The sequence below is a fragment of the Macaca mulatta genome, chromosome 12, assembly GCF_049350105.2.
Source record: "Macaca mulatta isolate MMU2019108-1 chromosome 12, T2T-MMU8v2.0, whole genome shotgun sequence".
NCBI classification, from domain to species: Eukaryota; Metazoa; Chordata; class Mammalia; order Primates; family Cercopithecidae; genus Macaca; species Macaca mulatta.
In genome coordinates this window covers 53,747,611-53,765,301 of record NC_133417.1, presented here as the reverse complement: position 1 = coordinate 53,765,301, position 17,691 = coordinate 53,747,611, and the positions used below count along the sequence as shown (strand labels likewise).

Below are 17,691 nucleotides of genomic sequence, written 5' to 3'. Positions count from 1 at the left end.
ACCTCAAAGGCCATAAAGGTCAGGTTTTATTCAAAGGAAAATCTTGTATCTCCCCACTCACTTTTTAAAAATCACTTCTTAAACTTAGCAGATCAGAAGTAGAAAATAAGAAGAGAAAAGAAGACTTGCTAAAGTAAGCAGATTGGTTATAAAAGAGATAAGCCCACAACGCTATAGGAAAAGAATAAAGACTTTCAGAAATCTGTTACATATTAGAAAGCACTCTGCCCAGGCCATGTCATATCAGGCCAAATATCCCTAGGTAACTGAGTGGGCTTCTAGGGCAGTAGCACTGACCTATCAGAGCACATTTTATAAATGTCATAAAAACAGATTAAATAATACACAAATATACCGACGACAGGGAAATAATATGTTTTAGATAAATTTCCACCCATAATGATTAAAATTTTTAAAAAAGTTTTGGTACTTAAGTTTCAGTTGTCTCGCACTCTCACTTTGTAGTACATCTCTTTTTCTGACAAACGCTGGCTCAACCATATTTACTTGCAAATTTCTGAACCTCACAAATCCCTCTCTTCCTATTTTGAGAGGAAAAATGTTTTCTCCATACTATTTCCAAACTGTGGTAACTACCACTGAGCAGGGTCATCCAGGGGAGAAAGGTATTTGTTTGAGGTTCCAATATACCTCCACCAACCCTATGGGGGAGACACAGAAACAGTGAGCTGGGGCTGATTCTTCTTCATGGGGAACCAAGCCCCAAACCTGAAATTTGAAAGGAAATCCCAAATGTGAATTTTACACTTTGGTTCCTTTGCAAATAATGTACCTATGCTAAAATATACACAGGAAGTGTCACAAAGTCTCAGAAATTCTGTATATAAAATCTATCACCCCTTCCTCCTAACTACCATTCCCTAGGGGTAGATTCCAGGGGACAAAAGAAGTCTGAGGCATAGGAAGACAAAGCTAATGTTAGGAAAATCGGAAGCACGATCAAGAAGAGGCAGGGTTTTAGTTCTGTTCAGCTGCAATTCAGTGACATAAGTCTGGTTAAAATGTTTGTTCTCTTAAGGCTCCCTATTCCTTGTTCTTGGTTTATCAGACAAAGAAAAAGTATGATTACTTTAATGATCTTGTCAGCAACAAAATCCTCATTTTATAAGAGGTACAGTCTGAATAGCTGCCTCACTGAATGATGCCCAAATATAGGTAAACATAAATACTTACTCTTTAGTAATATGGGGATACCATAAAATTAATGAGGATTGTCTAACACCTAATATAAACAATCAGAACAACCTAAAAGTTTCAAAATGCAATTTTCATGTGAGTATGGGAACTTACTATATAAATCAATGCAAGAATTTGCAGCAGAAATGAAGATCCCTTAATGCACGAGAAACATGACTAGTTATGCTGACTGAGCTCTACTTTCAGGCTGCATGTACTAATTCCACCAATAAAAGTTTCTATAGGTCATAGCACCCTACAGTATCATTCTTTTTTTTTTTTTTTGAAACAGGGTCTTGCTCTGTTGCCAAGGCTGGAGTACAATGGTGCAACCTTGGCTCACTGCAACCTTCATCTCCCTGGCTCAAGCGATCCATCTCCCGTCTCAGCCTCCGAGAGTAGCTGGAACTACGGTCATGTGTCACCACACCTGGCTAATTTTTGTACTTTTGTTTCTGTTTTTTTGGTAAAGATGGGGTTTCACCATGTTGCCCAGGCTGGTCTCCAAGTCCTGGGCTCAAGCAATCCACCTGCTTTGGCTTCCCAAAGTGCTGGGATTACAGGCGTGAGCCACAATGCCCAGTCTGCAGCATCATTCTTTTTTATTTATTTATTTATTTATTTTTTTGAGATGGAGTCTCCCTCTGTCTCCCAGGCTGGAGTGCAGTGGCGCGATCTCCACTCACTGCAAGCTCCGCCTCCCGGGTTCACGCCATTCTCCTGCCTCAGCCTCCCGTGTGGCTGGGACTACAGGCGCCCGCCACCGCGCCCGGCTAATTTTTGTATTTTTAGTAGAGACGGGGTTTCACCGTGTTAGTCAGGATGGTCTCGATCTCCTGACCTCGTGATCCGCCCATCTCGGCCTCCCAAAGTGCTGGGATTACAGGCGTGAGCCACCGCGCCCGGCTGCAGCATCATTCTTAAAGGGCTGGGAATATATAGCAAAACTTTCTAGGCTCTCATTAGTACCACCAATAAAAGCCTATTTTACATACAGTTATCTAACTATGTCATTTTCTTACTTAACATTTTAAATAATTTCCCATTATGTATAATGTAGATAGAGGCTATCTGACATCTGGGTATTACTGCAGGCATCAAGCCTTTCATCCCCTCTTCCTCTTCTATGTTATGTGCTCCAGCAATGCTAAACTGCTAGGAGTTCCCTCTAGTATGTTGTGCCTAGAACCCTTCCCTATACTTTCTATCTTGAAAATTACTCTTTTGTAAGGCACTATATCCCTCATTCCTTCAAACTGGTCATCTGATGAATGTCCCATGGCTGTTCAAAGCTCTGCCTGAGTCAAACTAGATGATCCTCTGACAAAAGTAATATATGGGTTCATTAAGCACTCCTCAAGGAATAAAATTAAGCATATCTTTGCACATTTGATACTATTCATGACTATCAGAATATTATCTGGGTAGAAAAACTAATCAGTGAAAAAAAAGAGTAAAACTAGTATAATCCAGCCAAAAGGGACACATTTTATGCAAACTCCAGATTTTAAATGGTTATAGCAATGAAGAGTTTTATAAACAGTCCTGCTTTCAAACATATCTATAATGTTGGTTTTTTAAAAAAAGTTTCCTTAAAGCAAACAAGTCAAAAAGTTAAAATATGATAAAGCTGGCAGTAGGTTCAAGGTCTTTGTTACAGTATTTTCTGTTAAGTTTCCTATGCTATTTTTAAAAAGATGGTATTGCTAGAGCAGGTGATACACAATATTTTTTGAAAAAATGGATCTTTCTTTTTGTTTGTTTGTTTTTTTGAGACAGAGTCTTGCTCTGTCGCCCAGATTGGAGTACAGTAGCACGATCTCAGCTCACTGCAAGCTCTGCCTCCCGGGCGCACGCCATTCTCCTACCTCAGCCTCCTGAGTAGCTGGGACTACAGGCACCCGCCACCATGCCTGGCTAATTTTTTGTATTTTTAGTAGAGACGGGGTTTCACTGTGATAGCCAGGATGGTCTCGATCTCCTGACCTTGTGATCTGCCCGCCTTGGCCTACCAAAGTGCTAGGATTACAGGCGTGAGCCACCGCGCCCGGCCGGATCTTTTAATATATAAAGTAAAAGTCTTATTTTAAAAACAGCACTTATAAAAATAAATATTTTTTAATTGTGCACATTTTTCTATAAAGCTGTTGCAATATTTATCAAAGAGTTAAAATCTGAATCAGTCCCTTTAAGTCTTTTTTAAAATCAAACAGCCATTACCTAACAAATTAGCAAAATTTGCATTAAAAGTTATAAAACACAATGCTGGTGGAGTGTGGTAAAAAGGAAAGTATTGTTGATATTTTCAATATTTACAATTATATATTAACTGTCTTAAAATATTGATAATTTTTGGTTAGTAACTAGTAATTCAATTACTAAGAATCTATTTTAAATACAGAGGGAAAAGATCTAAGTTCATTTTTATAAATGGAAAAACTGAAAACCATGTGCTCCACAAGAGAGTAAATTCTATACAACTGATGAAAGATAATACAGAGTAAATACCATTTCAGTGGCTACATAAATAATGTGGAAATGTTTATGCTACATACATTAGGGGAACAAAGCAAGAATAAAAACTCTAAGATAGCAATTGCTTTAAAAATATAACAATACAAAATACTAGCAGGAAATATCTTTAAAATAGTTTTAAAACAAGCACCTGTGGAAATTCATCTTCATCTGAGCTGTGAAAGTCATATTGCTTAATGTCACTCTTATTGATCACAGGCAATGTCTCTGGAGTGGGTTGCTGAGATGTTATCAAAGCCTCTGCTTTAGGCTTCTTTGGGTACTTCTTCTTTTGACGAACCACATCAGAAGCCTCTTCTTTCAAAGACAAATGATGAGGGTGCTGTTTACATGACGATTTTTCCCCCAAAAGGAAGAAATAAAAATCATTTTAGAAATCATGAAAAACTATACTGCTCTTTGAAAAACATACATTTTTACCCAGGAGGTGATTTTATTATTTTTAATATGCAAAAATTATTCTGTGTTCATAAATTGAAACATGTTTTACTTTCTGCAACTTATGATGAAAAATAATTATGGTATTTAAATTTGCTTTTTACATTATTATTACTACTTTAAACTATGTGAGGAATTTTTTGGATTGCTCTATTATGTAATCCAGTATTTAAAAGGTATTTAAATTCAATTTTTATTTAAATCTGCTGCACTGATAAAAATTAATCACTATTTTTAAGTTTCTTCAACTGGATCATGAGTTTATTGTCATTTCTACACTTAGATCCAATTTTTTAAAATGTGTGTTCTATGGATGTAAATCTTTTGAGAAAAATAAGCTTAACTAGGAAAAAAAACCCCTCACTTTTTAGAATGTATAATTACTGCAGCAACCGAACAGTAACTGTTCTGAAGTCCCGCAGGCTTCTGTGGAGGTTCCTGAGAGGCCATCTGGCAAAGACACTCACTGAAGGGGTAGTGCCCCTACCTCCCCTCAACAGAGCAGCTCTGTTACTGTTTTAACATACTGGCATTCCTTTTAATAAAAAGGGATCTGCCACTTTAAAAGTTGGAAAAGACTGTTCCAAGCACCAAGGTACAAACTACAAAACTTATACTTTTCCACATCTAGTCCAGATGTTAACTACTTTAGGGTCAAAAACAGTACACACAATAAAAATATTGTTTGAAAGGCAAATTATATTTAGTGAGATATAAAATTTTTCATATAATGGGCATAACTATTACATCAAAAACAAAGCCCCAACTTTCAGAAACTTCCCACATTTTCAAGTGGAATACATGACAAAGTAAATATAGTTAACTATGTGTAATGGAGTAGGACAACAATGGATGCAACCAAATTCCTAAAGTTAGTATTTAGGAAGGCTGAGTATTTATTCATAGAGGAAGTCTAAAATGAGAATCAATATCTAATAAAGGCTGATTCTGTCAGTAATTATGGGTTAAGATTTTCATACTGCAATGCTTAACAATCACATACCTAGGAAAAGCACTGATTAACACAAAATGGATTTTTAAAAGTAACTTACAAAATGACATTTGCATTGATAACTTTTTTGGCTATAGAGGCAAGTGAGATTTAGAGAGAATCAGGATGGTGGGCTAGATGCCTGTGATTAATAAGAAAGAACTTTAGTGTTTGAATTGACATGAGCTGAATGAAGGAGTCTTCCTGCTCCACACTCTTTCTTGACCTTTAAGAATGAATCCATGAAAAATGAGAACTGTGTACATTTTTAAAAGATGAATTTTCCACAAACACCCTAGGTCATTTAAAAAATTTTGCTACAGAGTAAGGCTCTATTGTCTAGAAGCTTCAGTCAATACCTGTTTCTTACTTAAATCTATGCTCCTTAAAATTAAAAGCTTTATTAGTTTTCATATTTCCCAATTAAATACTTTAATTAATGTACCAAGTGAGGACCGAATAAATATAGTTATCTAGTCCAAGTGACTAAAATAACTACTGAGTCTGGCTCTTTTATTAGGAAGAAACTGTGACCCAGAAATTACAGGACTTTCTCAAAGTCACTCAAGATAGATAACAATTGATAAATGCTGGCTCTGGAAATGATGATGACAATAAGAAGAATTTTCAATAGTCTCAATGAAGAAAGCTTTAATTTGAGGTTTTGATTCCTTCCATTACAATGCAAGGTTTGCTAAGGCTAGTGATAATGACTAGACTCTAATTACCTTTATTCTCTAGGGAGGCAGATAGCATATTGAAAGTGACGGACTATTAGACCTGAATTGAAACCTTGAATCTGCCACCTACTAGCTATTATCTAGAAATCACACAGACGCAACAACTACCTCTAAGGGTTGTTATGAGGATTAATTGGTCAGTATGTATATAAATACTCCTAGCAAAGTGCTTGGCTCATGGTAAGAACTAAAGTCATGTTAATTACTTTTTCCTTACTCAAACCATATAAGACAACAGCAGAAATCAATAATTATCTGATCAACATTACCATACATGCTTCTTCCCAGACAATATTCACCTTAGTTTTACATTCTTGAACTTTGTGATGATTTCCATTATGAAGAGTTGCTGGAGTGGCATATAACTCTTTTTCTGATCTATTGATTTTCACTTCATTAAGGATTTCACCACCATAGTCTCCCAAATGGTATCTTGAAAAAGTAACAACATATAAGAAAACATTGCCTAGTTTAACAATAAAGAAGTGATACCTCAATTAATTGGAAGTCACCTAGTCAAAAAGAGCTAACAATCAAATTACTTTTAAAAGATAAAATTTACAGGAATAAAGAAACAGGGATTTTGTAAAAACAAAACAAACCAAAAAAACTGAAAAAATGCCTAAGGTACACAGCAAACAAATTTCTTACATATATTATATAATCAAGCACTAGGAAATGTTTAGAATGCTTACTTCAGGAATCACACAAAATTCTGTTTTCATTCAGTCTATTTCATTTTGTAGGAAAATATACTATATTAGAGAACACATTTCTAAAAGGAGTTGAAACAAAAAATGTCTACCTACTCAGAAAATAAAATCAATACTCATTTCCCTCAGATTTTACTTAATAGAAACTTTAATACGGAGAAGTAAACAAGATGATCACTAGAGTTCTTTTCTAAATAAAATTCAATGATTCTGCCAAAACAAAATTAAGTATAGGATCTACAGTATACACAAAACTCTACCAAAATCTGTAATCCAAATTGATAACTTAATCTATAAAAAGAAAAACTAGTAACCACAAATCTTTAAAAACTATAAATTCTTACAGAATCAATATCAACTGTCATAAAGTTTAACCTGATCCCCCCTAAAAATCTTTTGGTTCATTTTGCCCATCATTTGGTAAAGTTGTCATTTTACTGTTTTAACAGGCGCAATGTTACCTTTTCTCCACAACTTCTAAGGTTAAGTGCAATAATTCTCGTTTTGTTTTCTCTCTTCTCTTAATCATTTCCAAAATTGTTATGGCTCTACTAAATTCTCGTCTCAGTTTCAACATCTTTTCATACGAGGCTTCATCATTCTTACGATTCTATTAAAAATAATAATTTTAGAAGAATAAACAACCCAGTTATCTACATTTCCGGCTTTATTCAATAAATTTTTATCAGACCTGAATTTATCCTATAAAAGTAAAATGTTAAAAAAAATCATCTGAACAGCAACCTATGTAAGATAACCTCTATTTAACTCTGAAAATATAAGTACAAGCAAGTATCTCTCGATAAATACTCAGAAAAAAAATGTTGCCAGCTGTTGAAAAGGTAGAATGGCATAAGGAGATAATTTCAACGTAAACAAACAAAAAATATTCACCTGAAACAAAATCTGTTATTGGAAAATGTAGTGCATTCAGCGTGTAGGAAAGTATTTTCCAATGACAGAGAGGAACAGTTCTATCCAGATCAAGGTAACAGTCAAAATGAGTCCCCCCATACATTCATCCATCCATCACCAGCTCTGTACCTGGGGGCTGGATGGTATGATACTCTGTACTACTATGTGAACATGAACAATGACCAGTAAAGCTTCACTTCAGAAACTCAGAAAACTGGAAGTAGGATAACAACCATTTGAAGAAATCGGATTGTCATTTTTCAATATAATGTAACACCCCACTGCTGAGTAGAAAAGAAATTTAGCAAAAACACTGAATTTCAGAACACTATTAGCTTTTCAACTAATTATTATACAAAGTGAAAGCCCTGCTACGTAACTAGAAAAGGCTCACTTGTAATTAGCAGCATCTATTTGTATATAAAATTATTACTAACGTAAACTATTTTGTTAAATCAAACATCCACAGATTTCTCACTTTACTATTAGGCATGGAACTATTTGTTTAAAAGTAGACCACTACCACCCCTCCAATCTATGCCAGAGTGAACTGTACTTAAGCAATCATTCATTCCTTGAGTTAATAATTCGAAATGACATTAGAAAAAACCTAAAGAATATCAGAGGTTTCATATTGGAGGATTATAAAAGAGAAAATAACAATTGAGAAAAAGTCAAAGTTATACTGTTTTTCTTTTGTGTATAATTTCCTGCATTTGAAAAATAATAGTCATATGTTAAAAATAACCTATACTAGGTCCCATTATGGTACTCCACATCGAATATTAAAAATAAGTCATCCTTTTGTGTAATTAAAAAAAATTCATCTTTTTCTCCTCCATTACTATGACAAAAGGTAAAATCTAAAGCATATGTTTAAGCATTTTTTTAAAATAGGCAGCAATAATACCTTTCAATTAAATAAATCAGTATTATCAACAGTAACTATTAAAGTGCCTATACTGTGCAGGGTATTGCACATGTCCCTTACCCTCAAAAGGCTTAGAATCTAGTAAGGATGACAGACAGAAAACAGATATACAGAATCGTAAGGCAGATAATAATATGAGGTTACACACCAGCTGGCAGCTGAGTAATACTCAAAAGTGCACCAGAACCTTTTATACAGCTCCCCTCTTCAGTAAGTGTACCTCATTGACTTCTCTTCTATCCTGTCTTACTCGTATCTTGTTTTGCATTTGTGTGTGTGTGTGTGTGTGTGTGTGTATGTGTGTGTGAGACAGTCTCACTCTATTGCCCAGGCTGGAGTGCAGTGGCGTGATCTCAGCTAACTGCAACCTCTGCCTCCCAGGTTCAAGTGATTCTCTTGCCTCAGCCTCCCTCCTCCCTCAGCCTCAGTAGCTGGGATTACATGAATCCACCACCATGCTCAGCTACTTCTTATATTTTTAGAAGAGACAGGGTTTCATCATGTTGAGCAGTCTGGTCTCAAACTCCTGACCTCAAATGATCCGCCCACCCTGGCCTCCCAAAGTGCTGGGATTACAGGCATGAGCCTCTGCTCCCAGCCTCTGTTCTCTTTATGCCCAAATAATCACCGTTCCTAACTTTCCTTTCCCCAGTCTTGACCTTTAAAAGAAACAAACAAACACACAAACAAAAACCAAAAACCCTTTTTGTTTTGAAATAGTTTCAGACTTAAAAAGTTACAAAAACAGTATAAAGAATTCTCATATATCTTCATCCAGATTCTCTAAAGGTTAATGTTTTACATTTGCTTTATCTCTCTATATGTGTATACATATAAATGTATGAATAGAAACACACACATCTAGAAAGTATCAGCAGCACTATTTTTGAAAAATTTCAAGAGAATCTGAAGATATAAAATGCCCCTTTATCCCTATATACTTTAATATATATTTTCAAAAAAAATGATATTCACATATAACCACAGTACAATTATTAAACTCTGGAAATTAACATTAATATAATCTTATTACTTAATTTCTTTATACATATAAACTTTATTCATATTTCAACAATTGTCCCACTAATGTGCTTTACAGCAAAAAATACAGTTACTGTTATAAGGACATCAGTAAGATAACAACTTTTATTATAAGAATACATTTTTTGGCCAGGCGCAGTGGCTCACGCCTGTAATCCCAGCACTCTGGAAGGCCAAGACGGTTGGATCACCTGAGGTCAGGAATTCGAGACCAGCCTGGCCAACATGGTAAAACCCAGTCTCTACTAAAAATACAAAAATTAGCTGGGTGTGGTGACGGGCGCCTATAATCCCAGCTACCCGGGAGGCTGAGGCAGGATAATTGCTTGATCCCAGGAGGCAGAGGTTGCAGTGAGCAGACATTGGGCCACTGCACTCCAGCCTGGACGACAAGAGCAAGACTCCGTCTTAAACATAATAATAATAACAACAACAACAACAATAACAATAATAAATTTTTTCCTGGTCTAGGATCTGACTCCATATTAAAAACCACATTTGGTCGTCATGTTTCTTTAATCTTCTGTAATTTAATCTCCTTATCTTTGTCTTTTGTATCTTTCAGTGATTACGATCTTAGTATTTTCAAAGACTAGAGACTATGTTGTAGAATATTCCTCAATTTGGGTTTCATTAATGTTTTTCCATGATTAAACTCAGGTTATGTATTTTTGGTACAACTACCACAAAAGTGGTATTGTATCCCTCTCATATCAGGAGGTCAAAGATACTATTTGTTCCATTACCGCTGATACTAACTTCAATTCCCTGATTAAGATGGCATCTCCCAGGTTGCCCTAGTCAAATACTATTTTTCCCCTTTAAATTAACAAGTATGTTAGGCTGGGCACAGTGGCTCATGCCTGCAATCCCAGCATTTCGGGAGGCTGAGGCAGGCAGATCACTTGAGGTCAGGAGTTCAATACCAGCCTGGCCAACATAGTGAAACCCCGTCTCTACGAAAAATACAAAAATTACCCGGGTGTGGTGGCAAGTGCCTGTAGTCCCAGCTACTTGGGAGGCTGAGGTAGGGGAATCACTTGAACCCAGGAGGCAGAGGTTGCAGTGGGACGAGATTGTGCCACTGCATTCCAGCCTGGGCAACAGAACAAGACTTCATCTCAAAAAATTAATTAATTAATTAACAAGTATGTTGTAGGACTACAGAAACACTATTTAATCATCAAACTTCCCCCCTTAAGTTTAATAACCATTAATTCTAACTTTTGCCTGAAACAATTATCTATATTATTATGGTGGTTGCCAAATATTGATACTGTAATTCCATCATTCTTCCAACATTTACAGGTTTGGAAATCTACTGTAAGGAAATGCTGTCTATTCATTCATCCATACCCACCCACTCACCCACATCAGTATGGACTCATGGGTTACTGTAAGGGGTGGAATCCATTACTTTCATAATCTATTTTGATGCTCAAACTTTCCCAGCTCTTATCAGTGGAGTCCCCTTTCAAGCTGGCTCCTGCATCCTTCTGGCATGGCTCCAATGTTCTTCAATCATATTCTTATTTTCTCGTATAACAAAATGTGTGTTCCAGGCTTATCTTTGTATTTTCCCAGCCCTAGACCTGGGATAATTTTCCTAAGGAGCCCTAGTTCCCTTTAATGAAAAACAGATTTATTTTATTTTATACAGTATTTTATTATATTATTTTACTTTATTTTATATATTTTATTATTTTTGAGACAGAGTTTCGCTCTTGTTGCCCAGGCTGGAGTGCAATGGTGTAATTTTGGCTCACTGCAACTTGTCTCCTGGGTTCAAGCGATTCTCCTGCCTCAGCCTCCTGAGTAGCTGGGATTACAGGTGTGCGCCACCACACCGGGCTAATTTTGTATTTTTAGTAGAGATGAGGTTTCTCCATGTTGGTCAGGCTGGTCTTGAACTCTTGACCTCAGGTGATCCGCCCGCCTCAGCCTCTGAAAGTGCTGGGATTACAGGCGTGAACCACCATGCCCAGCCAAAAAACAGTATTTAAAATCAACATCCACATGCTAGGCATGCCCATTTCTACTGGGTGTCACTGCTTCCAGGGACTCTCAGTGAACAGAACTAGGAAACATGTATGTAATATGTGTATGTACATATACGCACAGATCTATATCTATTTCGAACTATATCAGTATTAAAAATCACAAGTTCATATCAACATTTTTTCTATCCTTCTAAGATGGCCCTCTTCCCTGTATCCAAATCCGCTTGCCCCCTTTACTCCTTCTCACAACCATCTCTGCTTAGGGCCATCTCCTTTCTCCCTAATACAGTTACATATTACAGTTCTGTACTTGCTGCCAAATCTCTAGGGAAGTGATTCTCAAATTGTTACACTACAGAATAAACTGTACATCTTTTCACGACCAAGGATGATTCACAGGTGACTGTTATATAGTGCAGCTAGAACTGACAACCACTACCCTGGGAATTTCCTCTCTTAACTATCTTACTTCTTCTGGGCCTTACAAAGGGAGGACAGAAGGCACAGACACTAAGAGTTGAATCTATGTGGTTAAATATATTAAATGTATATGCTGATCCAGGATTTCCCAATCGGTGCATTCAGACATGCTGGTGCCTTAAGACTATCTCATTTAAGAATGCCCCCAAGTATTCACATGCTCCTTAATTAAATATCGGTTCAGCGACTTAAAATTAAATTCTAGACAGCCAAATATTTCAGAAGACCTTTTACCCTTTGCATCAACTACACAAGTGTTTCTGAGTTTGTAGAAACAGAAAACAGAGAGCCTCTGTTAGTTGTATTCATTTTTGCATACCCCAATGCTTGCCACCTCCTGAACACCTAGGGAGTATTCATTATTTGAGTGCTTTCCCATGTTTCTCGTTTCAAAACACATAAACATTTCTAACTAGCAACGGTGAGCATGATAGGGAATCGTCTTTGTTCTTACCACTGAAAACAAAAGGAATAAAAAGTAAAGAGCATCAGAAAAGAAAATGTACCTCTTTGCAGAGGAAAATGGAAAAACAAACGAGAAAGGGTAGGAATCAGAGTGTCAGGAAAACCTGTATTAGTGACCACAAAATAAAGAAATGCCTAAACACAAGAACCAGTTACTAGCAATTCTCTAATGGTAAGAACAAAAGAAGAATAAAACATATTTTAACATTCAAAAAATATTGTCAATATGCCAATTAATACTGCTAATCTTAAGTATTCCATACCTATTCACTAAAGGAAGTCCAATAATAGTTTTCCTTCAAAAGGCATTGCTAATGGTCTGTTTTGCAATATATCTGAAATTAATTACAGTCATGCATTGCTTACTGACACAGATAAGATTTGAGGGGTTGGATGTGGTGGCTCATGCCTGTAATCCCAGCACTTTGGGAGGCCAAGGTGGGAGGACAGCTTGAGCCCAAGAGTTCAAGACCAGTCTGGGCAATACAGTGAGATCCAGTCTCTTAAACAAATAAATGAACAAAGATCTGAGAAATGTGTTGTTAGGCAATTTCTTTGTTACACAAATGTCAGTGTACTTACATAAACCTAGAAGGTGTAGCCTACTGCTGCCAGGCTACAAACCTGTACAGCGTGTTACTGTACTGAATACTGTAGACAACTCTGACATAAGGTAGGTACTTGTGTATCTAACATATCTAAACATAGAAAAGGTATAGTAAAAATACAGTATTATAATCTTAGGGGATCACCATCATATATGCAGTCCATCAGTGACCGAAATGTTATACAACACATGACTGTATACTGCTTTCAAAAAGCGATTCATAGTTCAGGTTTTTCTAATGATTTAGATAAACCTCTCTTTCCTCATGTCCAATAGTCCACATTTATAAAGTCTTACTGTATTTATGAACTTATTTCAGTCTTAGAAAAGTAAAATATTACAGATTCCCTTAGCTAAGAACCAGAATGCCAAATTAAAAACTCAAGTCTGGGTCAGGGAATGTCATCTACACTTGGGAAATCCATCCTCTAATGTTTAAAAAAAATCACATCCTCAAGAATTATAGAAATTCTGGTTATTAACCAGGAAGAGAGTTTCTCCTAAAATATACTATCCTTGGCAGCTGTCATGCTTCACAGCTGTTACATTATTAACAGCTGACAAGGACAAGCTTTCAATGTTAGGAGAATCCACAGAAAATGCTTTGGCTTCCATTATAATTCGTTATTTTACATTTATATGTTCCTGATACTTATGTGTGGGGTTACTATTAATCATGAGAAATGGAAGACAGTGAATACGCCTTTAGAATAGTGCTTTCCTCTATACCATATCATTTAACAGTATGAGATCCTGTTTCTCTTACTTAAAATTCTGCTTTATACTGCTTCTGAAAGCCAGATGGGAACAAGCTCATCAATTTGAAATCTAACACAACTGACAACTCAGAAAAGGAGAAAGATTCCACTGCTACCTTTGACTGTTTGCAGAACAGGGTTGAAAATGAACCCTTCTCTACTTCCCACGACCCTATAGTAGCCAGAGGCAGCAAGGTCCATTTTCACTTGGAAGAACTACAATATGGTTTCGAAGGAACTGTAAGGTCTCAAGTGAGCAACAAGGAATAGTAGTATTATTTCAAGTTACAGCTTCCCAAACACAGCAGATCTGTGATAGAGTATTTAGTTTACTGAAGAGCTCAAAACTTCCAAGGTGCATAAGGACACAAAATTCCTCATATCACTTTAACTGCAAGCATAAAATGGTATGATCAATACCTTTATAAAAGGCATAGGTAGCAGATAAACAGCATAAACAACTGACCAATAGAAGCTACTGAAAAGTAGGATTTCTTGTGGTGGGCCAGTGGCGCAAAGGATAATGCGTCTGACCACGGGTCAGACGAAAAGTAGTATTTCTTATAGAAGGTCATCAATGCCATTAGCTCCCATTATGTTCAAATTATTCAAGTTACTAGAAAAAAAAAAAAACTATTGATCTTAAATACTATTAAGCTACCTTCAATGAAACCTAATTTGCACATTACCTTTCGAGTTTGCATTTTCTCTGTTCTTCTCCGAAAGGCAACATAAGGGTCATTGTTGGTAGAGCCATCTCTTTTCTCTTGTTTTATCTGAGGAATGAGGGATGGCCCCCTGCAGTTTTTACGTTTTCTCACCCAGTAGTCGTATACAGCTTTAATAAGGTAATCATCTTCGTTTAGCAGCAGTTTTGCTTCTTGAAGTGTTACAAGCTAAATGAAAAATACAAAATGTCATTGGTTACAATGTTTGCAAAAAGAAATAAAAGTTAATTATGGCTGTAGAAAAAAATGTGACCAGTTCGAATAACTACAAACAGATAATATTATGGTAGGTGAAGACACAATTCAATTCAACTTAATGAAGGAATCATTAATTTGGAGATTTATCTAAAAATTAGTATTTTTCCCTGAGAGGTAGTGAGTTGTATCACTGAAAATACTTAAGAAGGCCGGATTAATGATATTTTGGAAGACTATAATAAATTTATCCCTCAGGTAAGTCTTGGACTAGAAGACATCCAAGATCCTTCAAAATTCTGATATTATACACATTTGAGGATCTATCAGTTTTCAAGTCTACTAGCTTGTTTGTTTTCCTATAGAAAGTAGAAGGTATGGGGGTTTCTTTTTATGTGCCTCCAAAATAAAAGATGAATATTCTCGAATATATTGCAACTTACTATAATATATCTCTTTTGGAATTGATTATAAAAACAAACTTAGCATGTTTCCAGAAGTTTCAACATTATGCAATTTTGAATTCTTTGTACCAGTGACATATAAAATAATTCCTCTATCCAAGTGTTAAGTACTAGAAAATCCTTATTCTTAACACATTCTGCTAATGACAATGTCATCTCCTGGGACAGTGGCCCTAGGACGGTTCCCTTAGGAGCTCTAATGCTGGTATTTCAGGGACCTACCTCTTTTTCAATGCAGCCAGCATAATGCTGACACATCTCAAATTAAGGCTGTAAACATTTGCTTGGTCACATTTGTTGCCTTGCACCTTGAGATCAGATAAGACAATCGGCTTTAGTAGGATGGAATGGGGGTTACACATATCCATTTACAGCAAACATTAGAAAAAGATCATGCCATTTCAGGGCTGGGAAGTCTCGCTGAAGTGATGCTATCCCAATCTTTTTACTTGTATTATTTTAGAGATGAAGGCTCATTTTCAGAAGCTGAGATACTTCCCAAGAAATGTTTCCCTAGTACTTGGAAATGAAGAGAAAATTTATCTCATTGAAATTATAAGATCAATACAAAAATTGACCTGTAAGTTGTATGAAGTCTATTGAAGAAGTCAAAATTCACCAAATAAATTTCTCATAATTTCTTGTGTTGGTATAACTTCATGGAATAAAGGCACTGATCACTGGACTTCAAGTGCTATGATGATGATTTCTAGAATTAATTAGTCAGTTTCTTACTGTAATTTGTCTGCCTAGTTTGACCACAGGAAGAGAATACAATGACAATGTCAACTTAAGTATTCTAGTCCATGTCACAATACATTGAATGCATTCAAATAGTAAGTGGCCATTCTATGGTTACCCAATGTCTTAGTAGAGGTAGCTTAACTACATTTGAGAGGCTGCATTTGGTCCTTAAAGTGGATAGCCAGAGTCTGGAAAATAAGACCACACTCATAAGAACCAGTATTTCCAAACATCCACCTTTAAGTGGATAACTTTCTACTGTTAGCTGGAGTTCTCCAGAATGGTGATGTCAACCCCAGTCTACAACAACAGTGGTAGAGTAAGAACAGAGCTTTCTAGATCTAATAAAATTCTACCTTGTGCTGACAGCATCACAGGCAGTTCTCATGTGTTCTGGAGGCCAAGGGAAACAATTCTGTGATGTGTTACATGTGCTTCGGCTTCTTGATCATTTCATCTTTGATAAAATTTTGTTATCCTCACTATTAAATCAAGAGCTTAAAGTAACCTCAGAATGGGGAGAAGGATAAGAGCTCTTTCCACCAATCAGCAGAACAGTAATGAGTTTCTTATATAACAGTACTCAGGTTAACACTGCTTCCTATGCTCCTGCATGGTATGTTGAAATTAAAACACCTGCTCAGATTTCTTTCTCTGGTGCTTCTTGCTCCAGCTTACAATGTGTATTGCCGTGTTGTTAAAAGCCCTCTTTACATCACAAGTAACAAGAATTCAACACACACTTTACAGTTAAACATTCTGATATTTCTTTCCAGTGTTAACTATTTTTTCAGTTCACTGCTGTATGTTGTTATACAGCAACACTCTATTTTATGAGTAATCTTGGTTTTAATAATTCTGCAAAAATTATCTTTAGCTACTCTGAGGCAACTAGTATCACTGTATCTCTATTGTGGGTACAGCATCAATGTGAGTGGGGAAGAGCTACTTGTCACATATTATTATGTCACATGATTAAAAATCTGCGAAATCACAACCTCACTATTTTTATACAGTACAAAAAAAGTTCTGTCATTTAGCACCAGATGCAGTGGCATGCAACTGTAGTCCTAGCTACTCGGGAGAGTCACTTAAGCTCAGGAGTTCAAGTCCGGTCTGGGCAGCATACTGAGAACCCCTACTTCTAAAAAAATTAAAAATAAAAATGTTCCATCATTTAGCATGTACTTCACTCACTAAAAAGCAGTAGAAACCAGCTACTTAACTGGCAAAAGGGTCTGGTAAATTTATTATTTCCAAGATAGCTCTGAGTTGATTTACATTATTTACTTATTATAGGGATGGGGAGATTAAAAAAAAGTATCCTACCATATAGGCTTTTCTTCTAGACGGCTACTAGCTCTGTGAGGACAAGGACCACTTAGTTTGTTAATCAACAAAATCTGTAGTCTAGCAATTTCAATAAATATATTTTGAATACATAAATGAAGTATACGTAAAAATTAATGTATTTTAATTTATGAAACATTGAGTTAAGCAGTAATTTAATTTACAAAACAGTCAACTAGGAAGTTATTAAAAATTATCATCAGCCCATTAATGGGTTAAAGAATGTGTGAAAGATAAGGGAAAAAACTTTAAGATGAATTTGCTACCTAAAGAAACTCATGACATGGCAATAAAGGTAAGACAAACACAAAATTAGTAAGAGAACAACGTGAGAACTTTGGGACTGAGCATTACTATAATAAGATACAGGGCAGAGCAGGACAAATTTCCATCTGGGAC

General features: G+C 36.1%; 1 protein-coding gene across 1 annotated transcript in view; it reads right to left on the bottom strand.

Annotated features, from left to right (window-relative positions):
• Positions 1-17,691, bottom strand: part of EPC2 (enhancer of polycomb homolog 2) — a 142,556-nt gene that overhangs the window by 18,859 nt on the left and 106,006 nt on the right. The window contains exons 4-7 of the mRNA XM_015110068.3: positions 14,501-14,707; positions 7,076-7,224; positions 6,201-6,333; positions 3,863-4,054 (exon numbers count right to left, since the gene is read on the bottom strand). Of these exons, the coding sequence (XP_014965554.1) occupies positions 3,863-4,054; positions 6,201-6,333; positions 7,076-7,224; positions 14,501-14,707 (681 nt within the window). The remainder of the gene's footprint in view (positions 1-3,862; positions 4,055-6,200; positions 6,334-7,075; positions 7,225-14,500; positions 14,708-17,691) is intronic.